Source organism: Poecilia formosa, unplaced genomic scaffold (assembly GCF_000485575.1).
Source record: "Poecilia formosa unplaced genomic scaffold, Poecilia_formosa-5.1.2 Scaffold371, whole genome shotgun sequence".
Classification (NCBI taxonomy): Eukaryota; Metazoa; Chordata; class Actinopteri; order Cyprinodontiformes; family Poeciliidae; genus Poecilia; species Poecilia formosa.
Genome location: NW_006800310.1, coordinates 241,582 through 269,005, shown reverse-complemented (window position 1 = coordinate 269,005; position 27,424 = coordinate 241,582). Strand labels below are relative to the sequence as shown.

The 27,424-nt window shown below is 37.8% G+C and overlaps 3 protein-coding genes across 7 annotated transcripts; 1 reads left to right on the top strand and 2 right to left on the bottom strand.

Annotated features, from left to right (window-relative positions):
* Positions 1-1,068: 1,068 nt before the first annotated feature.
* mdm2 (MDM2 proto-oncogene) lies at positions 1,069-10,171 on the bottom strand. 4 transcript variants are annotated; one of them, XM_016662408.1, is made up of 12 exons: positions 10,111-10,171; positions 6,767-6,802; positions 5,555-5,607; positions 5,409-5,483; positions 4,993-5,126; positions 4,851-4,900; positions 4,488-4,543; positions 3,480-3,540; positions 3,084-3,412; positions 2,878-2,949; positions 2,636-2,819; positions 1,069-1,993 (listed from the first exon to the last, which is right to left on the bottom strand). In XM_016662408.1, the coding sequence occupies exons 3-12, from the start codon at positions 5,591-5,593 to the stop codon at positions 1,557-1,559; spliced, it is 1,437 nt and encodes a 478-aa protein (XP_016517894.1). In that variant the 5' UTR covers positions 5,594-5,607; positions 6,767-6,802; positions 10,111-10,171; the 3' UTR covers positions 1,069-1,556. The 4 variants fall into 4 exon arrangements, with proteins under 4 accessions (XP_016517894.1, XP_007575244.1, XP_016517895.1 ...); XM_007575182.2 differs by lacking the exon at positions 10,111-10,171 and adding an exon at positions 9,844-10,023; XM_016662409.1 differs by lacking the exon at positions 10,111-10,171 and adding an exon at positions 9,844-10,022 and having other exon boundaries at positions 3,480-3,542; positions 4,502-4,543.
* A 638-nt stretch (positions 10,172-10,809) lies between these two features.
* Positions 10,810-22,032, bottom strand: nup107 (nucleoporin 107). Of its 2 annotated transcripts, none has more exons than XM_007575178.2 (27): positions 21,945-22,032; positions 20,898-20,977; positions 20,433-20,522; positions 19,758-19,843; positions 19,551-19,686; positions 19,369-19,472; positions 18,508-18,623; positions 18,391-18,439; positions 18,102-18,173; positions 17,501-17,589; positions 17,354-17,429; positions 17,158-17,271; positions 16,983-17,073; positions 16,769-16,848; positions 16,182-16,241; positions 15,411-15,556; positions 15,286-15,334; positions 15,130-15,199; positions 14,931-15,046; positions 14,674-14,863; positions 13,675-13,781; positions 13,162-13,264; positions 12,906-13,066; positions 12,716-12,841; positions 12,117-12,230; positions 11,796-11,963; positions 10,810-11,031 (listed from the first exon to the last, which is right to left on the bottom strand). In XM_007575178.2, exons 1-27 carry the CDS (start codon positions 21,950-21,952, stop codon positions 10,924-10,926), a joined length of 2,709 nt encoding a protein of 902 aa, XP_007575240.1. In that variant the 5' UTR covers positions 21,953-22,032; the 3' UTR covers positions 10,810-10,923. The 2 variants fall into 2 exon arrangements, with proteins under 2 accessions (XP_007575240.1, XP_016517892.1); XM_016662406.1 differs by having other exon boundaries at positions 11,796-11,960.
* Positions 22,033-22,597: 565 nt separating this feature from the next.
* Positions 22,598-26,932, top strand: slc35e3 (solute carrier family 35 member E3). Its single transcript, XM_007575177.2, has 8 exons — positions 22,598-22,891; positions 23,758-24,222; positions 24,808-24,918; positions 25,000-25,059; positions 25,725-25,823; positions 25,912-25,994; positions 26,102-26,186; positions 26,297-26,932. Exons 2-8 carry the CDS (start codon positions 23,821-23,823, stop codon positions 26,396-26,398), a joined length of 942 nt encoding a protein of 313 aa, XP_007575239.1. The 5' UTR covers positions 22,598-22,891; positions 23,758-23,820; the 3' UTR covers positions 26,399-26,932.
* The last annotated feature ends 492 nt before the right edge of the window (positions 26,933-27,424 follow it).

Genomic DNA, 27,424 nt, shown 5'->3' with positions numbered 1-27,424 from the left:
GTTCAACAGAATCATAGAAATAACAATAAAAAAAAATAAATAAATGACTGTACCTGAAACTTATTTAAATATTATTTTTATAATAAATATTTCTTTAGGCTAAAAATTATGTTAAAAAAAGAGAATAACAATAAAAGTCTATTTAATAGTAGCAGCCTAAACAAGAATGTGATGATCCCAATTCTGCTGTGCTTTCTTTTTTAACAGAAATGATCTGCAGACCGGAACCGGACCGGACCGGTTCTGATCAGAGGCGAGTTCATAATTTCGGGTCAGTTCATCTCTAATAAACATCAAAGGTTAGGGATTTAATTCTTAGTTAAGCAGCAAAATCTAGTTTTTAGATAATCGAGTTTGTCTACAAAATAATAATTTCACCTCTATTTGAGGGAAAAGAAACAGATTTTCCTTTTTATGATAAAACACAAAATAGTTTTTAACTGGATTTAATTTTATTTAACTGCGTTGTATTTGGGTTTAATTATAGAAATGTAACACTGCCACCTTGTGGTCAATGAATACAACACATCCTGCAGAGATTTTTTGTATTTTATAAACGAAGTTTTTAACCGCTGGTTTGCAGGTTTATTTAAAAAAAAAAAAAAAGAAAAAAACCTTCGCACAGCATTATGGGAATTGAAATTTCGATCTTTACCTATTCGGCAGCTCAAACAGAAGATTTATTCAATAAAAACCAAACAGGAAACATTAGAAATCTTAACCAATCTCATTATTTAAAACGTTCTTAAAATGTTTTAAATTAATAAGAGGTATAACTTCTAATAGTTGAACATTTTCTGGAATAAATAAACATGCAAAAGATAGTTTCATAAAATAAAAAGCATCCACTTATAAATTATTTGTGAAATTTTTACTTTATTTCCGGGTTAAAGCTGAACAAAAATAAACGTTTCATAGATTATAGTCAAAATAATTTCCTTTTAGTTTAACCTTCAGATTTTAAATACTTTGAAAGTTTTTATCTGCTGATTTTTTTTTTCTTAACTATCGCACAGCATTATGGGAACTGAAGTTTCCAACTTTAAATAATTTCTCAGCTCAAACAAATGAGAATTAAAAGTTTATTCAGTAAAAACAAACAAACATTAGAAATCTTAACCCACCTCTTTATTTAAAAGCTCTTAAAGTGTTTTAAATAAATAAATAACAGATGTAATATTTCTAATAGATGAACATTTCTGGAAGAAATAAACATGCAAAAAATAGTTTTACAAAATAAGAACTATTGATTTTATTTCTGGATAAAAGAGGAAAAAATTTATGCTTTAAAAAATAAGTTGAAATAATTTCCCTTTAGCTTAAACTTCAACTTTAACCACTGGTTTAAAAAAAACCTTCACACAGCATTATGGCAACTGATATTTCAAACTTCAAGTAATTTGGTAACATTTTATAATTTCAGATTTACAGAATCTTATATTTTAGTGGTATAATTTAAGTAATTAATGTATTAAGGAACCGCTGCAGCTGTATGTTTTATTGTTTATTATTAATAATGTGGAGGTAGACAGACGAAGGTCAGCTGGAGGTCGTTCTCAGCTGAGGTAGGTGAGGACGACGGACTGGATGGGCATCCTGCAGACGGGGCACAGCTTGTTCCTCCTCTTCAGCTTCCTGGCGCAGACGTAGCAGGACATGAGGTGTCCAGTGCGCCCGTGGACGATGCAGCCGTTTTTGGGTCGGGACTGGCAGATGAGACACGGGTCCAGACACGAGTCCGGCAGCCGGGACTCGGCCGACACGCTGCGCTCCAGGTCCGGCACCGGGTCCTGGGAGTCGCCCGACGACGATGGCTGGGACTCGGGCGCCCAGAGCTTCTCCTGGGAGGAAGAGGAGGAGGAAGGCTGGGAAGAGCAGAGGGCATTCTGGGAGTTTGGGGTGGAGCAGTCGGACCAATTCTGGGAGTTCAGAGGAGTTTTCGCTCTTTTTCCATCAGGAACGTCGACGCCGTCGTTGTCCTCCACATCCGAACCTGCCGGAGACGCACAGGGAGTTACAGCTGGAACAGCAACAGAGCGGTAATTAAAACATATATGAATTTAACGTTTAAGATAAAAACTAAAAAGCTTCATATTTCTGCACAGAATTCTGAACAAAAAAAAAAAAAGCTCTCCTAAGCACTTTTTGTATCCAATTATTAATCTGTTATGAAAAATAAACACCTTTGCACTGCATTTGTTAAATAAAGCAGAAAGGACTGAACTTTAGTTATAAATGGAAGCATACACTCAAAGGCATTTATGCTGAAAGAACAAATTCAGAGCAGAAATTAAACCAAACTGCACAAGAATTATTTACATTTTGAATCTTAGATTTTAAAAAAGTCTTAATATTTTCTGCCCAAAACTCAAGTTGCAGTTTCAGCTTCACCTGGTTCAAATTCTCCTATTAATCATCTTTATGTATTCCATTATTAATCTGTTAATATAAAACAATCAGCTCTTCATCGATGTTCAGCTGAGCAGGTTTTAGCTGCAGATGCATCGTTTGCTACAAAAAGTTTCGTAGTTTTAATTCAGACTAGCCGTTAGCTTTAGCCTCCAACAAAAACATCTTTTTTGTTTTGTTGCCTAAACAAAGTTTGATTGAAATGAACAAACACACTAGAACCCACCTGGAGTTTCTTTGGCAGCTGATTGGTCGGTGGGCTTCATGGGGAGGGCTTTGGGGTCGGCGGACGCCTCTGGCAGCCAATCGTGTCGCAGCGTCCAGCAGCGGAAACAGTTTCTGGGCAGCGGCGGGTTCAGCTCGTCACACTTGGAGCAGCGCCAGTAATCCTGAGAGAGAAACCCACGAAACTGAGTGAAGAGAGGCTAGCGTTAAAGCTAACGCTAATGCTAACACGTTTCTACTCACAGCTTCTGTGATCTCCGTGTCGTCGTCAAACGAGTCGTCGTCCTCCGCCTCGAAGATGGTGACTTCATAAACCTGAGGAGGAAATCGATGAATAAAGAAAAAGTTAACATTCAGTTTGTTTTGCCACCAGAATAAAAACCATTTTGGCTCAATAATAATTTCCGTTTTAGATGATCTATAATTGATTGTTTGTGGTTTCGTCTCACCTGGTCGTCGGCGGACAGCGACGCGTCGTCCTCGTTGTAGTCGTCCGAGTCGACCGACTCCACCTCGAACTCCACGCTGAAGTTGTCGCTGTCGGAGTCGGACGCCGCGATCGTGACCTCCGACCTCCCGGACTGGACGCTGTGGGAGTCGGACGACTGGCTGCCGCGGTTGTCCCGCCCACTTCCCAGCCCTCCAATCACACACCAGGACAGGCTGCCGTCGAACGTCAGCGAGTAGCTGTCCGAGCGCCGCCGCTTCCTGCTGTCGTCCGACTCTTCGTCCTCCGACTGCTGCTCCTCTTCCTCTCCCTCTGTGCTGCGGGACGGACCTGAGAGGAGGGCGGGGTTTATGCCAGGTGCATGCTGATTGGTCGGTTTCAATCAGCAGAAACTCACCTGAGTTGCTCCGTCTCCTCCTCCTCCTCTGGTCGGTAGATGAAGATGAACTCTCAGCTCCCTGAAACGCAAAACATCAAACTCAGGATTAAAACAAAACAAATAGATAAAAATAAACGTTTTCAGTGCATTAAATTATGAGCAGAAGGTAATTAAATGGTTAGTAAAACAACATTTTAGACAAAAATGGAGGATCATCATCTTTTACAGGACCAAACTAAAACTTTTAATTTATCACTGAATGTTTTATTTATGAGTTTATTTGATTAAAACATTTGAAAGTTAGATTAAAAGTCTCCAATATTAAATTTTAATATTGTTTTTCCTTTTTAGCAGCAAACATGACCGAATTTAGATAAAATTTCTGTTAAATTCTAGTTTGATTCACATCAGGGGTGTTCAAGGTGTGGTTCAGGGGCCATTTGTGGCCCTTGAAATGATGTCATTTGGCCCCTGATCACAAGTCAAAAATAATTTAAAAATTTGGCCAATAAACCAGAAAACAATTAACTAAAAAATGTGACTAATTGTTAAGGTGACATTTTGAAGCCTTTTATGTTTTGAATGATCTAAAGATTTTATCTAATTGTTTTTTATTGAGCATGTAAATAAAAACAACAACAAAAAAACACAGTAAACTAATATTTGTAATTTTTGCCTCCAGGGAAAAATAAAAAAAAAATAAAAAATGGCAGATTCTCCATAATTATTATTAAACCAGTTCAGCCTTTTAAACAATATTAGAGATAAATTAAATTTATTTCTTTACATTTTATTGCCTTAAACACATTAAAATCATTCTTTTAGTGATGCATCTGCAGCTAAAAAAAATTTAATAAAATCTAAATTAGTTTATTTCAATAATCCATCCATCACAATCTATCAGATTATTTCAATCCTTTTAAAATTAAAATATACATTTAGATATGAAAAACTGTAAAAAAAAAACCTTTCTGAGTTTTGATACATCAATACGAATATTGATGACATTGTAACGACTCGTCTCACCTCCGTCCGTCTGTCCGTCTGGCTGCTGTGAGCTTCACTCGAATCCGTTGCTGAATCTGTGAAGAAACAAGTTTTCTCAGTTTATTTACATTTAACATTTCAATCTAATAAAATGTCTAATATTTAATGTGTTCACTGTAAAACCTGACAGGTTGTACAACAGATCATTTACATTACACACATTTTATTTTCCAATTGGATCAAATTTCTTTCCTAAAATGTTTTATTTCTCTCTGATTTCAGTGAATTCTCCTTCCAACTTGTAGATTTAATCTGAGAAAATAATCTGTAACATTTATTATGACCCTAATTAGTTTAATTTCGTTACAAACTGAAGTGTGTAAAGACAGGAAGTCGGCCGACCTTGGTTCTTCACAGCCTCCAGGTTCTTGGTGATCATTGCAAACAAAACCCTGAAACAGAAACACGTTTCAGTTCCAACATGGCGGAGGAACCAGAACCGGAACCAGAACCAGAACCAGAACCGGAGGAGACTCGGACTCACCTTGGTTCCTTCACGGAGAAGCTGTCAACGCCCAGAACCCGGCCCAGAGCGTCCTGAGCGCAGTGGACGATGTGCTGCTGGTTCTGGTCGTACAGCTGCCTCTGCATGATGTACTGACCCAGGTAGAACATGACCTGGACAGAACGGCCAATCAGAACGCAGCATTACAGAAAACCTGCCATCTCTGGACGAAACTAGTTTCATGCTACAAACATTAAGATTTTAAAGAAAACCAACTGATTCTCTGGCACAGAAATTAAATTGTGGAGAAAAAAAAAAAGCCTTTGGTCGTCATAACAACGGGAAGACTAAACCCTCACATATCTGACTAAATGTAGCCGATCCTACATTTTTACTTTGACCTCTTTTAAAGACGGACAGATGGTCTGAAGTTTCACACCGAGGACGTTCTCTACCTCCTTTATGGTGAAAACGTCTTTGGTGGCTCCGGCGTGTTGCAGCAGAGAGCCGAACTCCACCTTCGGTCTCACCTGAACACAAACAGGAAGTGAGTCACGCAGTAAAACCAGGAAGTGGCGGTTTCAACGGCAGCAGCGCTCACCAGCTTGTTTTCATTGGTGAACTCCCCGTCAGCTGACATGGTGATGCCGGTTGCTGCGGCGCACAAACATAAACAAAGTGAGTTATTACTGAGGTTCTGCTCAGTTTGACCCAAACTGGACGGATTAAACCAGAAACCTGAAAATTAATAAGATCTGTGATCAGTTTATAACACAATTAATACGTTAAATAAAAGCACAACTGAGCAGCTGGACTGACTTAGTTAAATGTGACTAAATACAACAACCTCAGTTTGTTAGTGTAGAGAAACAAATGTTTAAAAAAAATTAGAAATTTTTCCTTAGTTTGCATTTCAGAGCCAAAGTGGAAAATATTTCAGACAAACAGGCGATTATTCCAAAACAACAAACATTTTTAACTTAACAAAATGTTTTCCTGAACACAAAAAACTAAACATGGCTGTAATTGATTAATCACGATCAATCGATTACAGTTTAACAGTTTTAGCTTCACCTGGTTCAAATTGTGTAAATAAACTCTTAACAGCTTCTGCATCCAACTATTAATCGATTGGTGATCAGATCTTCACTGTATTGATAAGATGAGCAGAAAGCGTTGATTTTTAGCTGCAGATCATTTGCTACAAATAGTTACTAAATAATGTTTTTATTCCATGTTGGGCATAAAATTTATTTATTTGCATCTTTTAATGCATTTCTAATATTGTATAAAAAATTAAGAGGTACAATAAAAAAATTGATGAATTTTGTCTGATTAATTATAGATTATAAAAATAGTTTGTTTAAAAAATTCTGCTGAATCTTTTAGCTACAACATTTAAGCAAAAATCAATAAATCAATTAACTGCATAAAAAATTTAAACTAAATTTCTCTTTCTAGCAAAAACTGGATGATAAAAGTTTTCAGTTTGAAGGATAATGTTGTTCATAATTAATTAGTTTATTTTAGATATTTAAAATGTCTTCCAGTTGACTTTAAAATTTTCTGAATATATTCTTGCATTATTTTACCATTTTATTACTTGAAAATAGTTTCAAAACAATATTATGGTTTATCATGACAGGAACATCTACATCCAAATTAATAAACAGATTCCAGACACGTCCAGTCCTTAAAATCAAACTATTCAGATTATTTATTCACCTCAAACCGTCACAATAAGATTAGAAATCCTGAAAATAACTTTTCACTCCAGATGAAGCAGAAAATGAGTAGAAATGATCATTTTTACCTGAGTTTATAGAAGATTTGCCCTCAGCAGCCCATCCTGTGCAAAGCAGAGCAGATAAAGTGCAGTGAGTGGTGCCAACAGAACCGGCACCTCTTATGCTCCCACTCAGACATGTTGGGACTAGACCGGCTGTCTGGGCCGGCCCTGCCTGAACCGGGCCGCCCCGCCTGAACCGGGCCTATCAGCGGCCCTGCAGCGCTGACTCAGCAGCAGAAACCCAGCAGCTGATTCAATCAGCTGCTGCTGCAGACATGCCAGGACTAGTCCACCATGACTCAGCTCTCCCTAGTTAGGTCGCCATGACAACCAGCTGGTAACCAGTAACCAATGTGTGAACGCCTCAGTCAGGAACAGGAAGTAGTTCCTCCATAAACAGCTGGCAGAACATCAAATTACTGTCATTCATAAAAAAAAACAAACAAAAAAAACGCATCACTTCCTTTTTTTTGTTTTTTTCACAGATTTATCATTTTTCCCCAAAAATAACCCTGAAGTAAGAGTAAAAATATTTTAACATATTTTTACTTGTTTGGTAAAAAGTTTACTCAAGTACTAAGTAACTAATCAAATTATCAATAATTTATTATTTAAAAATTACATCATCAGATGGATCAAAATATAAAGTTAAGTGGAATTTTTTTTAAGGACCAAAATGACAAAAAATAATATAATAAAAATAAAATCAGGCAAAAGGAAATGTTTATCAATAAATAACTCATGAAACTTAACAGAAACTGCAGGAGTGAGTCTGAGCCTGGTGAGTTTTTGTGGTAAAAATACTAAAGCTAATTTTTTTCAAAAAAGTTACTCAAGTAAATGTAACTAGTTACTACCCAAGTCTGATCTCAGGAAAGTCAAAATTATCCCAATAAACTGTTAATATATTTGTTTCTGCATTCAATTAGTTCTAATTAACATTAAATAATATTGAACATCTTTTCACACTGATCAGCTCCTCCAGAATTTCTCGATTGTTTTTGTGATTTCGTAACACTAAGTTAGACAGAACACATGAAGAGCTGCGGCTCTTCATGTGTTCGGGCCAAATCCCGGCGGGCCAGATTTGGCCCCCGGGCCTCGAGTTTGACACCTGTGCTCTGTCTCTTGAAAATGAATAAAACATTTATGCCTGGACATGTTGGCTGGTTGATTTTCCTCCAGTGTTGGGCAATAAAACGGTTTTAATAATTTAACCAGAAACACAAAATGTAAATAGCAAAAAATGAGTTTTAAAATTAAATAAATCACAAAAACGTCAAGAAGACAAGAACCTGATTTACCTCGTTTTCTGGTTGTTTTCAAACATAAATGCAGTTTTTTAACGACACTGAAATAACAGAATATTACGATTAGTATATAAAATCCTACAGTCCTTAGTTTAAAAAATTTATAAATTTAACTCAAACTTTTCTTAAGTCTTTTAGCACCTCGTTTCATTTGTTCCCTTTCTGTATTGAAATAAATACTTAAAAATTTGAAACCCTTGAAATAATAATAAAATCCAGATTATTCCAGTAAATTTTAATTGTCTGCCACATTTAAAAATGTCTCATCAGAACTTAAAATAATAAATTTTAACCATCTTTTTCCAACTCAAACTGACTTTAAATAATTTCCCTCTTTTTTATAATATCTAAAACAGGTTTTAGTAGAAATTAAAAAATGGAAATAGGGAATATTTCCTTAGTTACTTTTATAATTTGGTGTCCAATATTAAATTCTAAGAACATGTAAAGAAACTTAAATTATAATATCTTATTTAAACTTACCCTGACAAAAAGGGAGAAATAAAGTTTGTTGTTAAACTAAAAAAAACATTTTTAAAAAGTAAATGTATATTTTTCACATGATAGTATTTTCACTAATAATATTTCTTAATTTAATGTATAAAAACAAAAGTTTATTAGTTTTATTAAGTTTACCTAAAGTTTTATTTATTTTTAAAGTGTACAAACTGTTTAGATTTTTTTTTTTTTACATATAATTTTCTTTAAACATAAAAACCCCTAAAAGTTAAAGGTATTTCTTATTTTTTAGCAAATATTTGTAACTTTGATCATATTTGCTCATTATTGATATTTACAGAAAAATAATCCACACAACTTTTTTATTTATTGTCACATTTTTGTTCAAATGTTTGAGAAAAAAAAATCAAACTTTTAAATTGCCTAAAATTTGTTTCAAAAGATTTTGTGATTTGATTGAAAATATTTTAAATATTTACTCTGATATTTATGTTTTTGTAATAAACTTAATGCTGCAATTTGAGATCCAGTCGTTTAAATAAAACTGTGTTTAAGTTTTAGTTTCACTAAATTTGGTTGGATTAATAATTTAGGTAGAAATTTGGCATATTTTTGTGCCAAATTGTTATGCGTCATAAAATAATCGTATTTTTCTGTGTATTTCATTCTGTTTCTAGTTGTTTACAATATGTAAATATAACTGATTAATGTTAATGAAATGGGTAATAAAAAGCAGAAGCACCCAGACTTGCATGGATGAGTGTGGGCTCATGTTTTTGTGTGCCGGTCCAGAAAGAACAGAATGTTTTGGGCCGTTTTTGGTCCGAACCTCACGTGTTGGACGGATTTGCCCGGACTTGTCCCGCTCCCCTCCCGCCCACTCGATGTCAACAGACCTCAGTGAGTCAAAACAAAGTCTCCCATAAGCTCCGATAACATTTTATTATTTCTACACACATATTAAGGGAAGATTAAAAAGCAAAAAACAAGAAGATTTTTTTTAAATAAATGTACATTTAAACGGTGCAGTCAAGCTGTCTATTTACGCACTAATCTTTGTAACGGCTGTGTTAGAAAACTACATGCTGATTAAACTGAAGTTGCATTCATAAAAAGAAAAACACGAACAATTTATTTTAGATAAATAGCGAGTTTTCTAACTTTGGAAAAACAAAGCATTACACCATGAGCGTCCCTCCCTACCATTCCGGTACGTTTCAGTTAGGAAACTCCGAGGCTCTGCGGCCTACTTCTACTAGCTTGACAATAACTTCGTATTTATGCTGAAATTACAACGTAAAACACTTACGTAATTGGCCTTAAATTACTCACCTTTGACAGCTCGGTAAACAAATTCCTTAAATGTTAATTAAATGTCCAGTATTCCGAAAAGACTTTCGAGTATTTAGACTTCGCTTCGTTCCTTCTAGTTTATATTGGGCGCCTCTAGTGATGTTATGGCGCCCCTAGTGTCCGGAGTCTGTGGTTACGTAACTCCAACACGGTGAAAAAGTGTTTACATATTTTTACGCAAAATAAGGCGAACATAATTTTTTTCTCTATGTGGATGATCCAAAGATCCATAAATGTCTCAAATACCTTATACCTGTGTTCCTCAAATCCAGGCCCTTCAACTATTAGATGCGTCCCTGGTGCAACACACCTGAATCAAATGGCTGATTTACCTGCGTTATGTCAGCTTCTCCGGAATCCCGCTAACAACCTGATTAAACCTGCAACAATTGGTTACTTCAATAATCCATTATTCTAAAATAAAAAGTCACATTCTGCAGATTTTCATTTAACCACTGTAGCCTTTTACACTAAATATTCAAATACATATTCGCTTCCTGTTTTAAATAAGAAAATAAACATTTTATTGCCTAAAATCAACAATGTAACACTTTTTATTATTTTCCTGAACAGAATTTGGAAAACTGCCACTTGAGTTCTGGGTAGAACATATTTACTGATGTATCTATAAAATGCAAAATGTGTATTTTTTGTACAATTTCAGCTTGTTCTGCTCTGACTTGTTCTTTCAGCAAATGGCTTTTTTGAGCCATTATACTCCAGCTAACAGTTAAAAGATTACTAAATTAGCTGCAATCAAATTTTTTACATAGAAAAATTAAATATTTTAATTTTCAACAGTTGGTAGCAGCATATACTTTGTGGACCTCCTGGAGTTGTCCAAAACAAAGATATTTGCTCTTTTTTTGTCTTTGGGAGAACAAAAACAAGGATTCATCAGAATTTGATTATATTCAAGAGGAACCAAAAGTGAATATCCACAACTCTGCTACAAGAGAAAAGCTTTTATTTTGGGAAAAAAAAAAGAACAAACAATTTAGAAAAACAAGAGACTAGGAATTCAAACAATGTTCTGAATTTGTGGAGGTTCCTCTGAGGTCACGGCTGAAGGTCGTAGCCCAGCGGGCCGAGTCCCTGATCCAGCAGAGCGAGCGACGAGTCCCGCAGCTTCTGGAGGAACCTCCTCAGCTCCTCTTTAGAGAAAACCTGCAAAACAAAAAACCTTCATCAACATTTCAATGGATCAATCAATGTCATCTCAGAGCAGAGAACTGCCAGGCTGTGTTAGGGCCACTAAAGAGGAAATTTCCTCTGAAAAACTCAAAGTTTGAGATTACGCTCACATATTTTCTGAAAATATCAAACATTTGTTCAAAACAAACTCAAATTTTGGGATTAATCTGGAGGTTCTTAGTTTTAAAGTAAAAAAAATGCTAAAAAAATTAAAAATATTTTCGACTTTACAGATTTAGGAGTATTGAGATTAATCTCAGAAATTTAGAGAGAAATCTGGGAAATTTCCAATCTTTTCATAGCAAAATTCTGAGATTAATTTGAAGATTAATACATATTAATGCCAATATTCCTGAGTCTTTCCTTTTTCTCTCACACATTTTTAACTTTTGGAGCACAGAAATTTCTGAGTTTTTTTTCTAGCAAATTTCTGAGATTAATCTCAAATTTTCAACCATCTAAAGTTAAAAATTTCCAAGTTTTTTCTTGCAAATTTTGGAATGTTGGAGCTTGGAAATGTTACTGTTTTCCAAGTAATCACAAATTTTCTGAATTTTCTTTAAACAATTTTTTTTAACTTTTTGACCTCAGAAATGTCCATTTTGTTCTGTAAAATTCCTGACATTAGAGTCTTTAGGGGTAAATTTACTTCTTGTTTCCATCCACCATGGCCCTAATATCCCGTCGTAGAGAACTGACATTTAGAGGCGATTAAAGCTGGAGTTTATCCCGGTTACCTGGTAGAGTTTATGCTGGTCAGATGAGATGATGTCGGCGAGCCGCAGCACCTCCTGGTGTCTGGAGGAACTCTGCAGCACGCTGAGCAACAGGAAGGTGAGGCGAGGAAGACAGAGGGAGCGCAACGCTGCCATCTGGTGGCTTCGCTCCTCATCTGGCTCAGACTCCTAGGAACAAATACGCACGATTAGTGCGTTTAGGTCTATCGCTTGATAAATTAAAACAAGCTCAATAAAATGTTTTATTTCTTGTATTGGGTTGTAATATTTTGGTTCGGTTTATAGCTAAATGAGGGAAACCTAATGGCAGAATGAACGAACCTCTCTGTTGTCGACCATCCAGCCTCCGTCTACGAACAGCAACACGTTGTAGATTCTCTCCTTCACGTCTTCAGTCAGGACGTCAAGGCGACTCGACCACTCCGTCCTGGAGGCCTGAAGCACAAAAACACTCGATTCACACCCAACTGGAGCTGCAACATGGCCGATCTTTATTACGATTTCAGTCAGGTTGGAACTAAACTTCCTGTTTGTTTTTGAACAGAACATTTTATCTCTGAATCTCAGAGCAACACAAGCAGAGTGTTTTCTTCCCCACCGTCGCCTCATGCTTGCTCAACTGGAGGAACTGCAGCAAAGGTAACAACTCAATGAAATATGTTTGCCTTTATCAGAAAACTGGAAATTTAACCATTTATTTGATTTGAATTGGCTGCATCCCTGAAGGCGGGGCTAGGTCCACCCAGGTGTTTTGCACAGCTGAATGGTTGCCATGGAGATTAAAGGACTTCTTAAACATGCATTAAAGGATTATAGCAAAACTCCAGGTTTGTTTTTGATGAGGGAAAAACTTTATAACATGATATAAAGATAAAAAAAACGCAGATTTTACACGATGCTGCCTAAGAATCTGTTTTTACCTGGTACTCCTTCTCTTTCATCTCATTGGCCACTCTCTCTGTGAATTTGGCCTCTGGCGCCAACGCTGGCCTCTGTGGAGCGGAGCTGCTGTGGCTGAACCAGTCAGTGAATGCCTCATGGGCTTCCTGTAAAAGGATAGCGTTAGCATTGGTACCGCACGCTGATGTCATCAGAGCCCCGCCCACTGACCAGGTAGGCTCTGATGCACAGGTGCTCCCTGATGGCGTTCTCGTCCTCCGCAGGAAGGGGAGCGGTCTGACCGACAGCGGTCCACTGCGAGTAAATCTCCCTCATCGAATCCTCAGGAACTTTGGAGAAAACGGCCTTGGCCGCGTCGTGTTTCTGCAGCGCTGAGGCAGAAACAAGATGGCGCTGTCAGTCACAATACCAGGAGAAAAGGTAAAAAGAAAAGAATAAAAAATTCCAGACGGCGAATCAGAAGTACCCAAGAAGTTCCTCATGATGGCGTTGGACTGCTTCAGCGCCTCGGCCCGGTGGGCGGGGTCAAACAGCAGCCAATCAATGACATCAATCTTCTTCTGGTCGTCCTACGAGAGCAGAGGAAACGGTGACAGGAAGGAAGAAAAGAATTAAGGATGGACGGAGAAAAGGATGAAAGGAAAGTAGGAAGAAGTTTAGAAAGAAGATTGGAAAGGAAGAAAGGAAATAAGTAAATTAGGACACATGGATGGTAGGGAAGAAGAAAGGAAACAAGGAAAAAAGCAAAAAGGAAGAAGGGTATGGAAGGCAAGAAGGAAGAAAGGAAGGAGAGAAAAAAAGAAGGAATTTAAGACACTTTTGATGAGTCAGATTTTGCTTCCTGGTTCCATGTTGAATAGAAAAAGATCAACTGTAGTTTAGGAAACCCTCCAAGAAATTAATGTTAAATATGAAGCTCGTCCTTGAAAACATCTGGTTTCAGCTGTAAATAACGTTTTAATCCGACGCTGGTTTTTACCTGAGTCGTTCCCGTCTCCAGCGTCTGGCTGTGATGCGTAAAACCTGCGTCGTCTCTGCGCCGCACCGTCTCCACCACCAGCCGGGTGATCGCAGAAACGTCCAGACCTGAACACACATGGTCAGTGTTATTCAGAGCGCTGGCCGCCAGGGGGCGCTGTGGAGGCTTCACAGCCGGTCAGTGTTATTCAGAGCGCTGGCCGCCAGGGGGCGCTGTGGAGGCCTCAAAGTTACAGGGAAGGTGAGAAAAAATGCTAAATAATATTTATCCCATAAATTAAACCCTACATGTTTTATTTAATCTTTTTTATATAAAAAATAAGTTAAAATAATTTATTTAAATTATTAAAATGTTTCTGATCCATCAAACTAGCTTAGCAAACGAAAAATGAAAGGAATGAAAGGAACCAACTGCTCAAAAAACCCATCAGGACTAAGAAAATAAAATTAATTTAATTAATACATCTGTCACAGTAACTAATGTTGCTAGAAAAATAAATTTTCCCAAAAGTTGAAGCAATAAACAATAATGTTTATTAAGACCATTTTAAAGTAATATTATGATGATAAAAATGTAAGAAGACATTCTCAAATATCAATAAACTTTAAATTCTAATGAGTGTTTAACACTGGAGCTGGAAGACATTTTAAATATCCAAAATAAACAAACAAAAACAACATAAAACAAAATAAATTATGAAGTCTGTGTAAACAAAATTATCCTTAAAAAAAGGCTAGCTGAGATCAAAACATGAAAGAAGACTTTTCATCCAGTTTTTGGTGCAATGAATTGATTTAATGTTACATATTTTATCATAAATGGACAGGATTGTTATTAAAAACTTCATTAATAATAACATTTTCTGCTGCAGAACTCATGGTCATCTAAAATCCAAATCTATGAGGCAACATTTACACTAAATTATTTGTAAAAATTATGGAATGATGAATAAAAAACTAAATGTTTTGCAGCAATGTCTGCAGGTTTGCAACAACCAACCTGCTGCAGTTGCCAGCTGCAGGCAGCGGGGGCGCTGCTCTGGCTGGCTGACCGTTTCCAGGAAGGCGGCGTACTGGTTGGTGGCCAGCGCCGCGGGAAGCTGACCCACGTAACTCGCCACCAGGTCGGTCTGCTGGTCCCGGATCAGGAGGGAGACGTACGCTTTCAGCACGTCCACACACGCTTCCTCCTTCAAAACAAAGAAATTACCTCACTGCTACTTCCCTTCATACATAAACATAAAAACAAAACCTTACCTTTAAAGCCAAACCCAGGGAGCGGAAAAACAACACCAGGTGAGTCATGAAGCGCAGCAGGTGCAGAGGGAGGGGCTTAGAGGCCGTGAGCCAATCAGAAAACTCCTCCATCAGACCTGATGACGACACAAGAGTCAGAATGAGCAAAAAAATAAAAATAAAAATCAGCAAAAATATCAGGAACTGGAGATAATCTCACCATCCAGATCGCCAAGAATCACAAACTTTTGGATGACATGAAAATGTTCTCTGGTTTCCTCCAGAACTCTCTGCTCCAACGACACAGAAACAGATTCACAGATTTACAGTCATGTGTTCATAACGTCGACCCTCATTCATTCATCAGGAGGTTCACCTTCGATTCTGACGCCTGCAGCTCCTCGAAAACTTTCTCCATGGTCCAGCTGAGAGGAAGGAAGACAGCAGAGAAATCAGAGCCAGGCTCCTCCTGCGGTTCCCCTCCAGCTCTGTGTGTCTTACTTGGCCTCCAGATATTCCCGCGGTAGTGTCTCCAGCTCCTGATGCGTCATGCCAGATGACATCAGATCCTTTTCCACCAGCGAGTCCACCATGACCCGGAAGTACGCCCAAACGCAATCCTCCCACGACTCGCACACGGCCAGGATCTGAAGCACACAAACGGCCAGCAGCCAGAAACTTTAGATTCAGATTTATTATCGAATAACGTGAAAACGGATAAATCACGTAAATGTGACAGATTTAGCCAGAGAGGCTAATTTCCATATGTAGCTCACAAACAGGTTATATTATATTATTACTATGGTTACATTAAATATAACTTGGAATATTTTATAGTGATGATATGAATTAGATTTTTTTTGGTCCAAAGTCTAAAATTCCATACATTTTTATTTATTAATATTTTTTAATGAAAATCAATTACCTAAGTATTTATACTGGTGTTAATACTTGTACATCCACTGTAATAATTGGACCTTATTCTTCATTTTTGCTCTTAGAAAAAAACATGCAAACCGTTTTATTAACGTTAAGGTGAAAATTTGATGCACTGCAAAAACATAAAATCTTACCCAGTATTTATGGTCTAGTTTCTAATCCAAACATCTTAATTCACTTGAAATAAAACAACTTACACGTAAATTTTCAGCGAGTTTGTTTCAAGTCAATAATTCCTTAATATTGATGAAACATAGTTAGTTTGAGAACGGGCCCAGTGTTGAACCTTGGGGTCCGTTTCATTCTGAGCTACATCTGAAGAGAAAAACTCACCGGTTTGATGTTTCCACTCAGGCTGGCGTAGATCGCCCGTTCGTATCTGTTCAGCTGCTCCTGGAACAAGAACAAAAAATTCAGATTTGAATCAGGGCTGAACAATTAGTCATGATTAATCGATTATTAAAATAATTGTCGACTTAGTAATCAATTAATCATTAACTGGAGAATACAATCTCAAAAAATGCCAATTTGCTTAAAAAGTAACAAACTCAGGCCACTACCAAGATGGCCGTCAGCTACAAAGTTCCTGGAAGTGTGACGTTGCATGACAACTATGCATTGAGCTCCTTTTGATTTATTTTTTATTTGTATCTTAACATATATCTAATATTGTGTAAGAAAATAGGCTTTTATGAAAAATATGCAGATTTCTTATCCAATTAACAGTCAGAATAATTGATCACTACAATAATCTTTAGGTGCAGCTCTGCTTTAAGTGTGAAATGTGTCTCAATTAAAATTTTGCCTAAATTCAGTTATGTTTGCTAGGAAAAACAATAGAAAGCAATAAGGGAAACTTTTTCAATCTTAAGCTCAATATTTTGCTTCCTATTGGACGCAGCAGGTGAAGGTGAGCGGACCTCCTCTGCCATCCTCCAGCAGCAGGCCTTCCAGATCCCTCGCTGTGGGTTTCCCTCAACAGGCTGCAGCTCTGAGTTTCCTGCAGGAACAAACACTCAGATTATTCCTTAGTTTTGCAGTTTTCTTTTTTTTTTTTCATAATTTTCCATCTGTGGTCATCATCACTCCTATTTTTAAGAACAATAATCATGTGAACATTTGGTCAGTAGTGACCTGAGATCATGTTGGGGTCATGGTAGAGTTTCCAGCCCTCCAGAGTTGCTGCTCTCCAGGCCTGACCGCAGCGTTTACAAAGCCTCTGAGCCTGGAAACAAAACCCAAAACATGCAAAAACGCAATAAAAGCTGAAAGAGAAAAATCCTGATCAACGAAGTGAAGTTTGCTGCACCTCGTCTGTCATTCCTGCTCGGATCAGGGTGAACAGGTTCTTCAGCAGCCGGGCATCGTCTTCTCTGTCCAGGTCCGCCAGGGGGCGCTGTTGTCGGAGGGGAGCGTCTGGGTCCTGAGCAGAAAAATGCAACCGTTACATGCTTACATGCTAACGACGCGTACGGACCGGTGTCCTCTGCAGAACCGAGCCTCACCAGCTCTGTGACCAGAGGAACGTGGAAGTCGGAGGCACTGCTGCTCCTCATCTTCAGAGCGTGAAGCGTGTTCTCCCTGAAACGCAGACACGCGTTTTAAAACACGCAGGTGAGTTTCACCAAGGAATCATTAACAGATAAACTCACCAGCAGACGTTTTTGGCGTAGTATTCAATATTATCGGAAAAATCTCCGATCTGATCCTTGGCGATGCTCTCTAGCCAATCAACCACCAGCTGCAGTAAAAAACATTTTAATTTCAATATTGTTTCAGTAGAATGAAGTCCAAAAATTTGCAAAATGAGCAAAGATTCATCTTTAAATGAAATTCATATTCAAAAATATAAAAATACTTTATGGATCCTAAAGGTAAATTTAATAAAACATAAAAACCTGAGTTTTCTCTAGAATCAGGACTGACCGTCTTTCCACAACATGAAGAACTGAACCTTTCATAATATTCTGAATAAACTGAACATTTTAATTTTCTCATTAGTACATTTAGACACATGTTTTTTTCAGCAAGTTAATGATTAATCGATTACTAAATTAAAGATAATTTCATTAATCGATTCATCATGATGAATCCAATTAACTGTTTGAGTCTTAAATGATTTGTTGTTGCATCTTAGGCAGTAAAATGTTCAACTCAATAGATTTCTTAATTAATATTTTTTTAATATTACATAAAATAAGCTTAAGTGGTAAAATAAAAAACATGCAGAATGTGCCGTTTCTTGCGCGTTACCTGGCTCTGTCGAACGATGGCGTCTCTCTGGAAAAGTTGCTCCACAACAACCTTCTCACTTTCACTGGGAACCTGCAGACAAAAACTAAAAATCTCATCTTTTCTTCAGATGCATCACAACGTTTTCTGACATGTTTATTGTTCAAACGTGACGGCGGCTAACAAAATTAACGCTGCATGAAGAAAGAAGTAATAGAAATGACTTCTTCCTATTTTTCTTCCAAATTCAGGAATTCTTCTAATCTTGCAGCTTTTGCCTCATTTTTAATTTTAAAAAACTTCCACTTACAACCATGTCGATCATCATGTCCTCCTCCAGCGCCAACTGGACCCGATCTCTGCAGAATCAGACCCCAGGTTAATTTAAAAAGGAGACGAAGGCGGAATGAGGGGGTTGGATGGATACCTGTAGAGAGAGGCGATGAGCCTCCAGGTGCAGTTCTCCTGCTGCAGCAGCCAGCGGACGCCCGCCGTCTTACTGTTCTGACCCGCTCGCAGCACCACGGACTGCAGAACGTTCACCTGCAACAGAACCAACATCAGGTTCTGTCTTTATTCATCAAAACGCAGCCAGGAATTTAGACTTTTCATACTCTATTTAAAACCATACCTAAACTTCATAATCCATTTTAGTTATTGTTGTTTTAGTTACAGTGTTAAATGTTCTTTGGAAATTAAAGTAGTTTTTTTTTTATCTTATTGTCGGTATAATTGCATTAATATTACTATTTTAGTTCAATATGATATCCAACTGTTTCGTCACTGTTTATCACAATCATTTATGGGATAATGTAATAGAACTACAGCTGGAAAACGTATCATATCAGTCGATATTATTGATTCGTTTTTTGTTTTAAATTTCATTTGGTGTGGCGTTTCCTGTTTTATACAGTTTTTCTCTCCATTCTTTTTATTTTTATGCTGTTTTGAGGCAGAGTGGCAGAACATTAAACTGCTGCTGCGCCAGTTACCCAACTAGTTGTTGCTAGGCAACCAAAGTTGGGGGGTGGGAGGACTTGAAACTGCCAGCAGGTTGTTGCTAGGTAACCAAAGAATGAGTCAGTTAGTTAACTGTATCAGAGGTCAGCAAATATTCTAAATATCTCATATTTTATCAGATGTATTAACTATTTATTCTGATCACAATAAATCAATAACAATATATCTCTTGATAAATGTGAGATATATTGTTACTGATTTGTCATCCAGCCCTAAATAGAATAAATAAAATGTAAGAAGCAGAACTCCATGGTTCTGTTTCTGGTACCTTCTCCTGGCAGATGTTCTGATAATCCTCCAGCAGCTCAAACACAGCAGAAGAAGAGTGTTTCAGGAAGGAGGCCAGGAACTCTGGGAAAAGACTGGCGGCCACTGAGCCAATCAGAGAGCACGATGTTAAAACGTGACGATCAAAACAACACAGCAGCCAATCGGACAGGAGTACCTCACCATCCTCTCCAGGGTCGTCCTCCTTCAGCAGCGCTGAGCTCAGGTTCGCCTCGTCGTCTCTGAAGAAGCTGCTGCTGTCCAACCCGGAGACGGGGGACATATACAAGCTGTTGGTCCAATCGCTGTCCTCCAAGTTCTGCTCACACGCAAAAAAATTAAATACAAACAAACCCAAATACAAGATGCGCTTCTGAATGCGTGTCTCACCACGTTGTGTCGGGGTGTGTGTGTGTATCGTGGCGTCCGAGAGCCAGAAACCAAAATGGAGGAGACGTCTGGAACTCTGGGAGTGACTTGGAGACAAAAAGACGGGAGCAAAGTTTGGGGTTTAGTCCAACATGAAGTGGTTTGATGGCAAAATAGTTGGACTGGGCTGGGGAATGAAACAAATTTTTTGGTTTTGAAGATTTAATTTTTGGAATATCTGGATTTTTTTTTTCTCCCGCCAATCAACTTTTTGGACCTCCATAGTTCAGTAATGTCAGGGCGGCCATCTTGTTTTGGACTTTGAATACAAGTCAAATTTACAGTGGAGTATTAGGGCCAGGCTAAGATTTTCTTTTTTATAAATAAAAGTTATGATGATACAAAAATACAGTTGTAATAATACCAGAGTCAAAGTTGTAATTTGAACTTGAAATTTTTCTTGTAATTTTAAGCCATTTTTCTGGTAAATATTTTATCTTAAATATCGTAACCTGACCCTAATACGCCTCTGTGCACCGTCAGAAAGGATGAATTAAAATAAAAATCCCTTTTTGAAAATATTTTTTGTCAATTGTAATTTATATTTTAGAAATTAAGATTGGAAACCATAGCTAGATGGAAAATTCATTTATTTTTAACACATTGCCCAACCCTACGTTGAACTTTGACCCTCACCAGCCTGTCGGTACAGGGAAGCTGGGGTGTTCCTCAGGGAGCGGGCCGGGGTGAACGAGGGGCCGATGGGGCTGGCGCTGGGTGACGGGACTGAGCACAGGGTCAGGAACATAACCCAAACTTTTCTCTAACAAATGATTTCCATGACTAGTTCATTTCAAACCTCCTAAAAAAACAGCAGTTAGCAATTGATCAACTAAACAACTGTTCTCAATATGTGCTGCAAAGATACTTAACTATGAGGGACACAAACAGCATTTTAATAACTTTACTGGACTCTGATGTTCTCCAATAGGATCTTTAACCTCTAAACTCCTGATTCACAAACCTGTGATTAAAGGAATCTTCATCATTCAACTCATGTAAAACAAAAATAATCTGTTTTCTCCAGGAACAACAGTCAAAATCAGGAGGTTTTTTTTTTATCTGAGCTCACAAATAAAAGTATTTTTCCTTTAAGGATACAGGCCACTTTCTTCCTCCTGCGGGCGGCAACCGTCACCTCATCATCTCGCACCACCGGAGACGGCAGCTCAGCCTGACCCCTTCAGGACAAAAAGACACATGTTGGTATTCCAGTTGGTATTTTATTCATCTGATCACTTAAAGTTGTACATTTAAGAGCAAAATATGATGAAATAGTCTATATATGGATGGAGTTAAATGGGTTTTTCATCCACTCAATTTTCCATCATTGTGTTTGTATGCATTGTTCTCTGAAGAGCATGCTCATTCAGCATAGACTTTTTATCATTTACCATCTAGAGAAATAATGTATCGTTTTCTAGACAACTGCCAAGTCAGGTGTGTGCTCAGTGAGCAGATTGGTGCATTTATTAACTCTATTCATGCTTTATATCTGTGTAACTTCATGTTATGATCATGCAACATGCAACATTAACACCATAAAGTAGTGCTAATGTTGCATAAAGTTTTATAGCGTACTATTTGAGTATGCTAACCCTTGAATAAGTGTCGGTTGCTTCTTAACAGTCGTCTTACTGGGTTTGTAACTCTCATACTTTCTGGAGAACATTCCTAACTAATCTAATTGTTTACATCCAACACGGGTGTGTTTTCAATTCAAATTAAAATATGCTTTATTGATCCCGAAGGGATATTAAATGTTGCTCTTATGGATGCTGGGTTTTAGCAGTGATTGTGCATTGACATCTGCTTGTCTGATACAGAAAAGTTCTAACATTAAAAATCATTAATTAAAGCGGGTCATCAACTCCGTTATTATTGGTTTTAAAGCTAACCGTCTTTATTCTCTCCATTCTGTTACTCACGTTAATGAATTCATTTTCCCATTTCCAACAATTTAAATTAAGTGTAAACAAAATTAGTCTGCTAGCATCAGCATTCACAATGGAAGGGTTAGCATAGTTAGCATAGTTAGCTGCCGCTAAAGAAAACGACGCAGCAAGAAAATGAACACAAGTAGAATATAAAACAAGGAGCAAATTAAACACAACTAAAAAGTTAAAATTGTAAAATGACTAATTTTACCAGTCCATTTTGGAGAGCTGTCAGTTCCCGCTTCACGAGGTTTAGCAGGTTTTCTTCTTCTCTTTTAAACTCTCCGCCAACTGACATGCTTAATACTCTCTTCTGCCCCCTAAGGTAAAGAGTTAGATTGCACCCACACGGAGCCTGTCAAAGCCATTTTTTGAAAGTTAACTTAAGTTTCTTCGTGTTTAAATGTTAAAGAATAACAACAGCAATAATTAATTTACTTTTACAGCCCTTTACAATATTCACTGGGCTAAACTAAGTGTTTCACTATGGATAAAAAATAAAATATATAAAGTCAACAATTTTGAAAACCCAGTATCGTTGATTACATTGTGTCAAGTGCCTTCAGTCGGAAATTATTACAATTTGTGTAAAGATTCACTATTTCCTACACCCTCGTGTTTTGCCAGTTGGATGTTTTCATTGGAAAGTAATGAAACATAAACAGATTTAAACTTTATTTTTGAGTTCTAGAGTATTGGGGCCATGCTAATAAAACAACATTTTGAGAATAAAGTCATAATATTACGAGAATTACAAGAAAATGTAAAAAATAATAATAATAATAAATAAAATAAAAAAAGAGGTTTCACGAACATAAAAAATAAAGTGTTTTTCTTGTGTGTAGTGAGCCATCTCTCTGCCTGACCCATCTCTGCTCTCCAGTCCCCCCTCCGCTCCGTTAGCTGCCGCTGTGGCTCCGCGGTGTGAAACTCGGAGGAAACAGGAACAAACAGGACGATTCAGGCTTTAGTCAGTTGGACCGCTGCATGTCCACGGGCTGGGAAGAATAATCCACAGGTTCGGCAGAGATTCTGGATCTGGAAACCCCGGGACTGCAGCAGGAAGCACGGGGAACCGAGGCTAGGATTGGCTCGGTTATTTCCGGAGCGGATCTCGAAGTGAAGCAGGGAAGGAGAAAGGAAGATGGAGAGCCCCAGGTAAACTTTTCTCATTGCGTGGCAGACTCTCAGACACATTGACAAGTTGTGTGTGTTTTTCTAAAATTAAAACTACATTTCTCATTAAAGCTACAGGAACTCACTTTTAAATTATTTCTATTATATTTAATACATTTGGGATAAAAATATAAGTAAATTTCCCTGTTCATAAAGTTTTTAAACTAAAGGATAAATATAAATCTTTGGAGTCAAATGTCTCCACTAGAATAACGAGACTGGTTTGATTCCTGTTTTCGTGTTGAAAGTCATTGTAGTTTCAGACTTTATTCTCTGTCCTGAAGGTAAAGTCATCCAAACGTCCATTAAATTGTTGATACATTCATTCATCTGTTCATTTGTCCATCTTTTCAACCCTCAATTTGTTTACGTGTCCAATAATTTGGTGAAGTTTTGTCCATCCATTAGCTTCTTATGCAATTAATTTATCCAAAATTCATCCTTCTATCATCCATCTATTTATCCATGCGTCTGTCCGTCCTTTCATCCAATTGTTCGTCCATCCATCACCCATTTGTTTATCCATCCATCCGTCTGTCGGTCCATCCATCCATCCATCCATCCATCCTTCATCCATCCATCCATCCATCCATCACCCATTTGTTTATCCATCCATCCGTCTGTCGGTCCATCCATCCATCCATCCATCCATCCATCTTCTATAAAAATTATATTATATCTGGATCTGTTTGCTTCTGTAGTTCAATATAAAATAATAATAATAATAAAAGTTGAGTTTATGAACTTTTTATCAACTTAGTTCTAATATTCTTATCTTTAGATTATATTTTCTCCGATCTGCATCAGTCCTGTGTGTTCCTCATTGATTTGCTCTTTCCCCTCTGCAGTCCTACATTTTGAGTGTGACAAATCCGTCCTGGGAAAAGTTGACCTGGGAGCCATCCGGAACCATGACCCGGCAGCTCTTTGGGTTCTCAGCCAACCGGCGCATCGTCGGTGGCCTGCTGGTCAACCTCTTCTCCTCCATCTGCATCGTCTTCATCAACAAGTGGATCTACGTCCACTACGGCTTCCCCAACATGACCCTCACCCTCATTCATTTTGTGGTCACGTGGTTGGGACTCTACATCTGCCAGAAAATGGACATTTTCTGTCCAAAAAGCCTCCCAGTGCGCAGGATCATGTGGTTGGCGCTCAGCTTTTGTGGCTTTGTGGCCTTCACCAACCTCTCTCTGCAGAACAACTCGATAGGAACGTACCAGCTGGCCAAAGTCATGACCACGCCCGTCATCATCCTCATCCAGACCACCTACTACAAGAAGACCTTCTCCACCAAGATTAAGCTGACGCTAGTGAGGAAAATCTATAGGGCTCAAACGATTAACCACAATTAATCATTACTAATCGTGATTAATGGAGACTAATCTGATTAATCACAATTAATTGCATAAATTAAAATTTATTGGATTAACTGCAACTAATCAGATTACTCACAATTAGCCAGATAAATCCTGATTTATCAGATTAATTTTGACTAATTGGGTTAATTGCGGCTAATCAGAATATTTGCTACTAATTTGATTAATTGCAATAATCTAATTAATTTAAATTAATTGGATTAATGACAATTTATTGGATTATGACTAAACTGATTACTTATTAATCGGATTAATTGTAATTAATCTGCCTAATTAAGTAATCAATTCATTTTATGCAAATAAATTTAATTGTTTGTTTGCATGTTTTAATGTATTTATAATATTGTATAAAGGAGGGTTAAGTGATTAAATGATAAATCTGCAGAATGTGCTAATTTTTTAATCGATTACAAATATAATTGCTAGTTTTGGTAATAAAAGACTGATTTTGGAAATCTGCTGTTTCCTTGATAAAACATTCACTAAAGGATCAGAGTTGTGCTTCATTTGTCCTTCCAGGTACCCATAACTTTGGGGGTGATATTGAACTCCTACTACGACGTGCGTTTCAACCTGTTGGGGATGGTTTTTGCAACACTGGGGGTTCTTGTCACTTCACTTTACCAAGTGGTGAGTAAATATCCACCCATGGATCCTCTTGAGAGCAGGAAACTAAACTGAAGTGACAGAAAAACCCTTTTTGTGTCTCAGTGGGTGGGGGCGAAACAACATGAGCTCCAGGTGAACTCCATGCAGCTTCTCTACTATCAGGTAAGAAGTCTGGTGCAGGTCGAAGGTCAGTTCGACCTTCGACCAGTTGGGACTTCTCTTATCACAACTGACTTGCAAAACTAATCACAGCCTGCACAGTTTTTGCCCTCCATACCATGTTGATCAAAAAGAGACGCTGCATCTGGCAGCATCATGCTGAGGGGGTTTGTTTATAAAGCAGAGGAACTCCTAAATACTGGTTGATTATAGGAAGAACATTTCTGAACACAAACATTCAGACCAAGCTTAGATGTTTTAGATCAAAACATATATTAAAATGGCCTAGTCAAAGTCCATACCCAAATCTAGCTGTTTTACAACTATAACTGCTTTTCAGAGATGCGCTCCACCCAGTTTGGCTAAGTTTACTAAGAAGTATTTGCGAGAATTGCAGCGTCTAGACATGCAAAGCTGGTGGACACAAAAACTGAATAGCCGGAAAACAAATGCATGCCACACTTTTCAGATTTCCGAAGAGAATTTTGAGAATCTGTGCATCAAGTTTTCCTTTATTTTCATATTTTGTATTTTTAAATGAATTTAATTTCTAAAAATATTTAATTTCATCATTTAAAATGTATGTTTAATTAAATGAGACATTTATTTATTTATTTCATGATATATTTTGTTAAATCTTGTCCCATTTGGCCCTCCGTACACCTTAGGCTCCTCTGTCATCCGCCGTCCTCCTCGGGATCATCCCGCTGTTTGAGCCGCTGGCCGGAGACGGTGGGATATTCGGACCCTGGTCACTGACTGCTCTGGTCAGACATCAAACATGCTACGGCTAACGGAGCGGCTAACCCTGGTTTTTTCCTGAAGTTTTAACGTTGCTGTTCTCCCTCCAACCAGGTGGCGGTGCTGTTCTCAGGCGTGGTGGCGTTCCTCGTTAACCTTTCCATCTATTGGATCATCGGGAACACTTCGGCTGTAACGTATCCTTCAGGCACAGAGGGGGAAGGGTGGTGATGAGGGCTCAGGTATTTCAAGAGGGATTATTTATTTATCCGTCCGTTTGTTGTCCCTTGACTCCCTCCTTCAGCTACAACATGTTTGGTCATTTCAAGTTCTGCATCACTCTGATTGGAGGATATCTGCTTTTCCAGGACCCACTGTCACTCAACCAGGTGAAGCTAACTTCCTCTAGCTCTGCTCCATGGAGTCAAACATTAATGTTCTCCTAAACTGTCTGTCTCTCTCTCTCTCTCTCTACTCTCTCTTTCTCTCTGTCCCTCAGGCGTTGGGAATCCTCTGTACGCTGGCAGGAATCCTGTCCTACACTCACTTCAAGCTGCTTGAACAGGAGGAGGGAAAAAGCCGCCTGGCTCAGAAGCCATAGGCTGACCTCTGACCCCTCACAGCAACTAGATGAAGAAACCTCCTTAGATGTCTCAGAATGTCCTTTAGAGGAACAAAACATTTCTTTAAAATTTTACTCTTCAGGAAGAGAAGCGGAAACAAATCGCAGCATCGCCTCGACTCGAAATCCAAAGCAGTGTTGGCTTCAAAAAACAAAATTTTTATTTTCAACAAAGATCAGGATAACGGCCTTTCAGGAGTTTTTGCCCGGACAGATTTGGGTCTGAGTTGTCTGCAGAATTTCCTGCAAATGTTTGAGATTTAGTTAACAAACTGGATGGTTTTAGAGCAACGGATCAACAGAAATCAGACCAAAACAAAGCATTTACCAGCCGGCCCCCCTGACGCTGCCTATTCTGTACATCGTTTATGCTGCCACTCATCATGGGCTTCAGTGTTCATTTTAGGTATTTAATGATTTATTTACTCATATTCGAGGGTCAATTTGATTATGTAAAACAAAGACTGCCTTTTTATGAATCAAGTTTTAAGCACACAGGGTTTTTGCAAAAAAGCAAAAATACACAAATGTTAATGTTTGGTTAAATGTTTGAAGAGCAAAGAAGTCGACTTTTTCAGATCATTAACTCCAAATACATAAAGTCTTACAAATATTTTTGTCTAGTTTCTAGTTCAAATATCTTAGTACACTTTAAATAAAACAAAACTAACTTACAAGTATTTTTTTTCGTAGCAAATAGGAGCATGTTTTAGGTCAATAATTTCTTAATATTGATGAAAAAGTATTAGTTCCACTGGCAGATTTTCACTAGTAGTTTTTCATCAATTTTAAGGAATTATTAACTTAAAATAAGATACTGTTGCTGAAAAGTTACTTGTAAATTAATTCTGTCTTACTTCAAATGTACTAAGATATTTTCACTAGAAACTAGACAGAAATACTTGGTAAGACTTTGGGGTTTTGCAGTGTTGTCTTGTTGAAACACAGAAACCCGAGTTAAGTAGGCATCTAACTATGGACTAGCTCTTGGGCAAGGTGATGGTG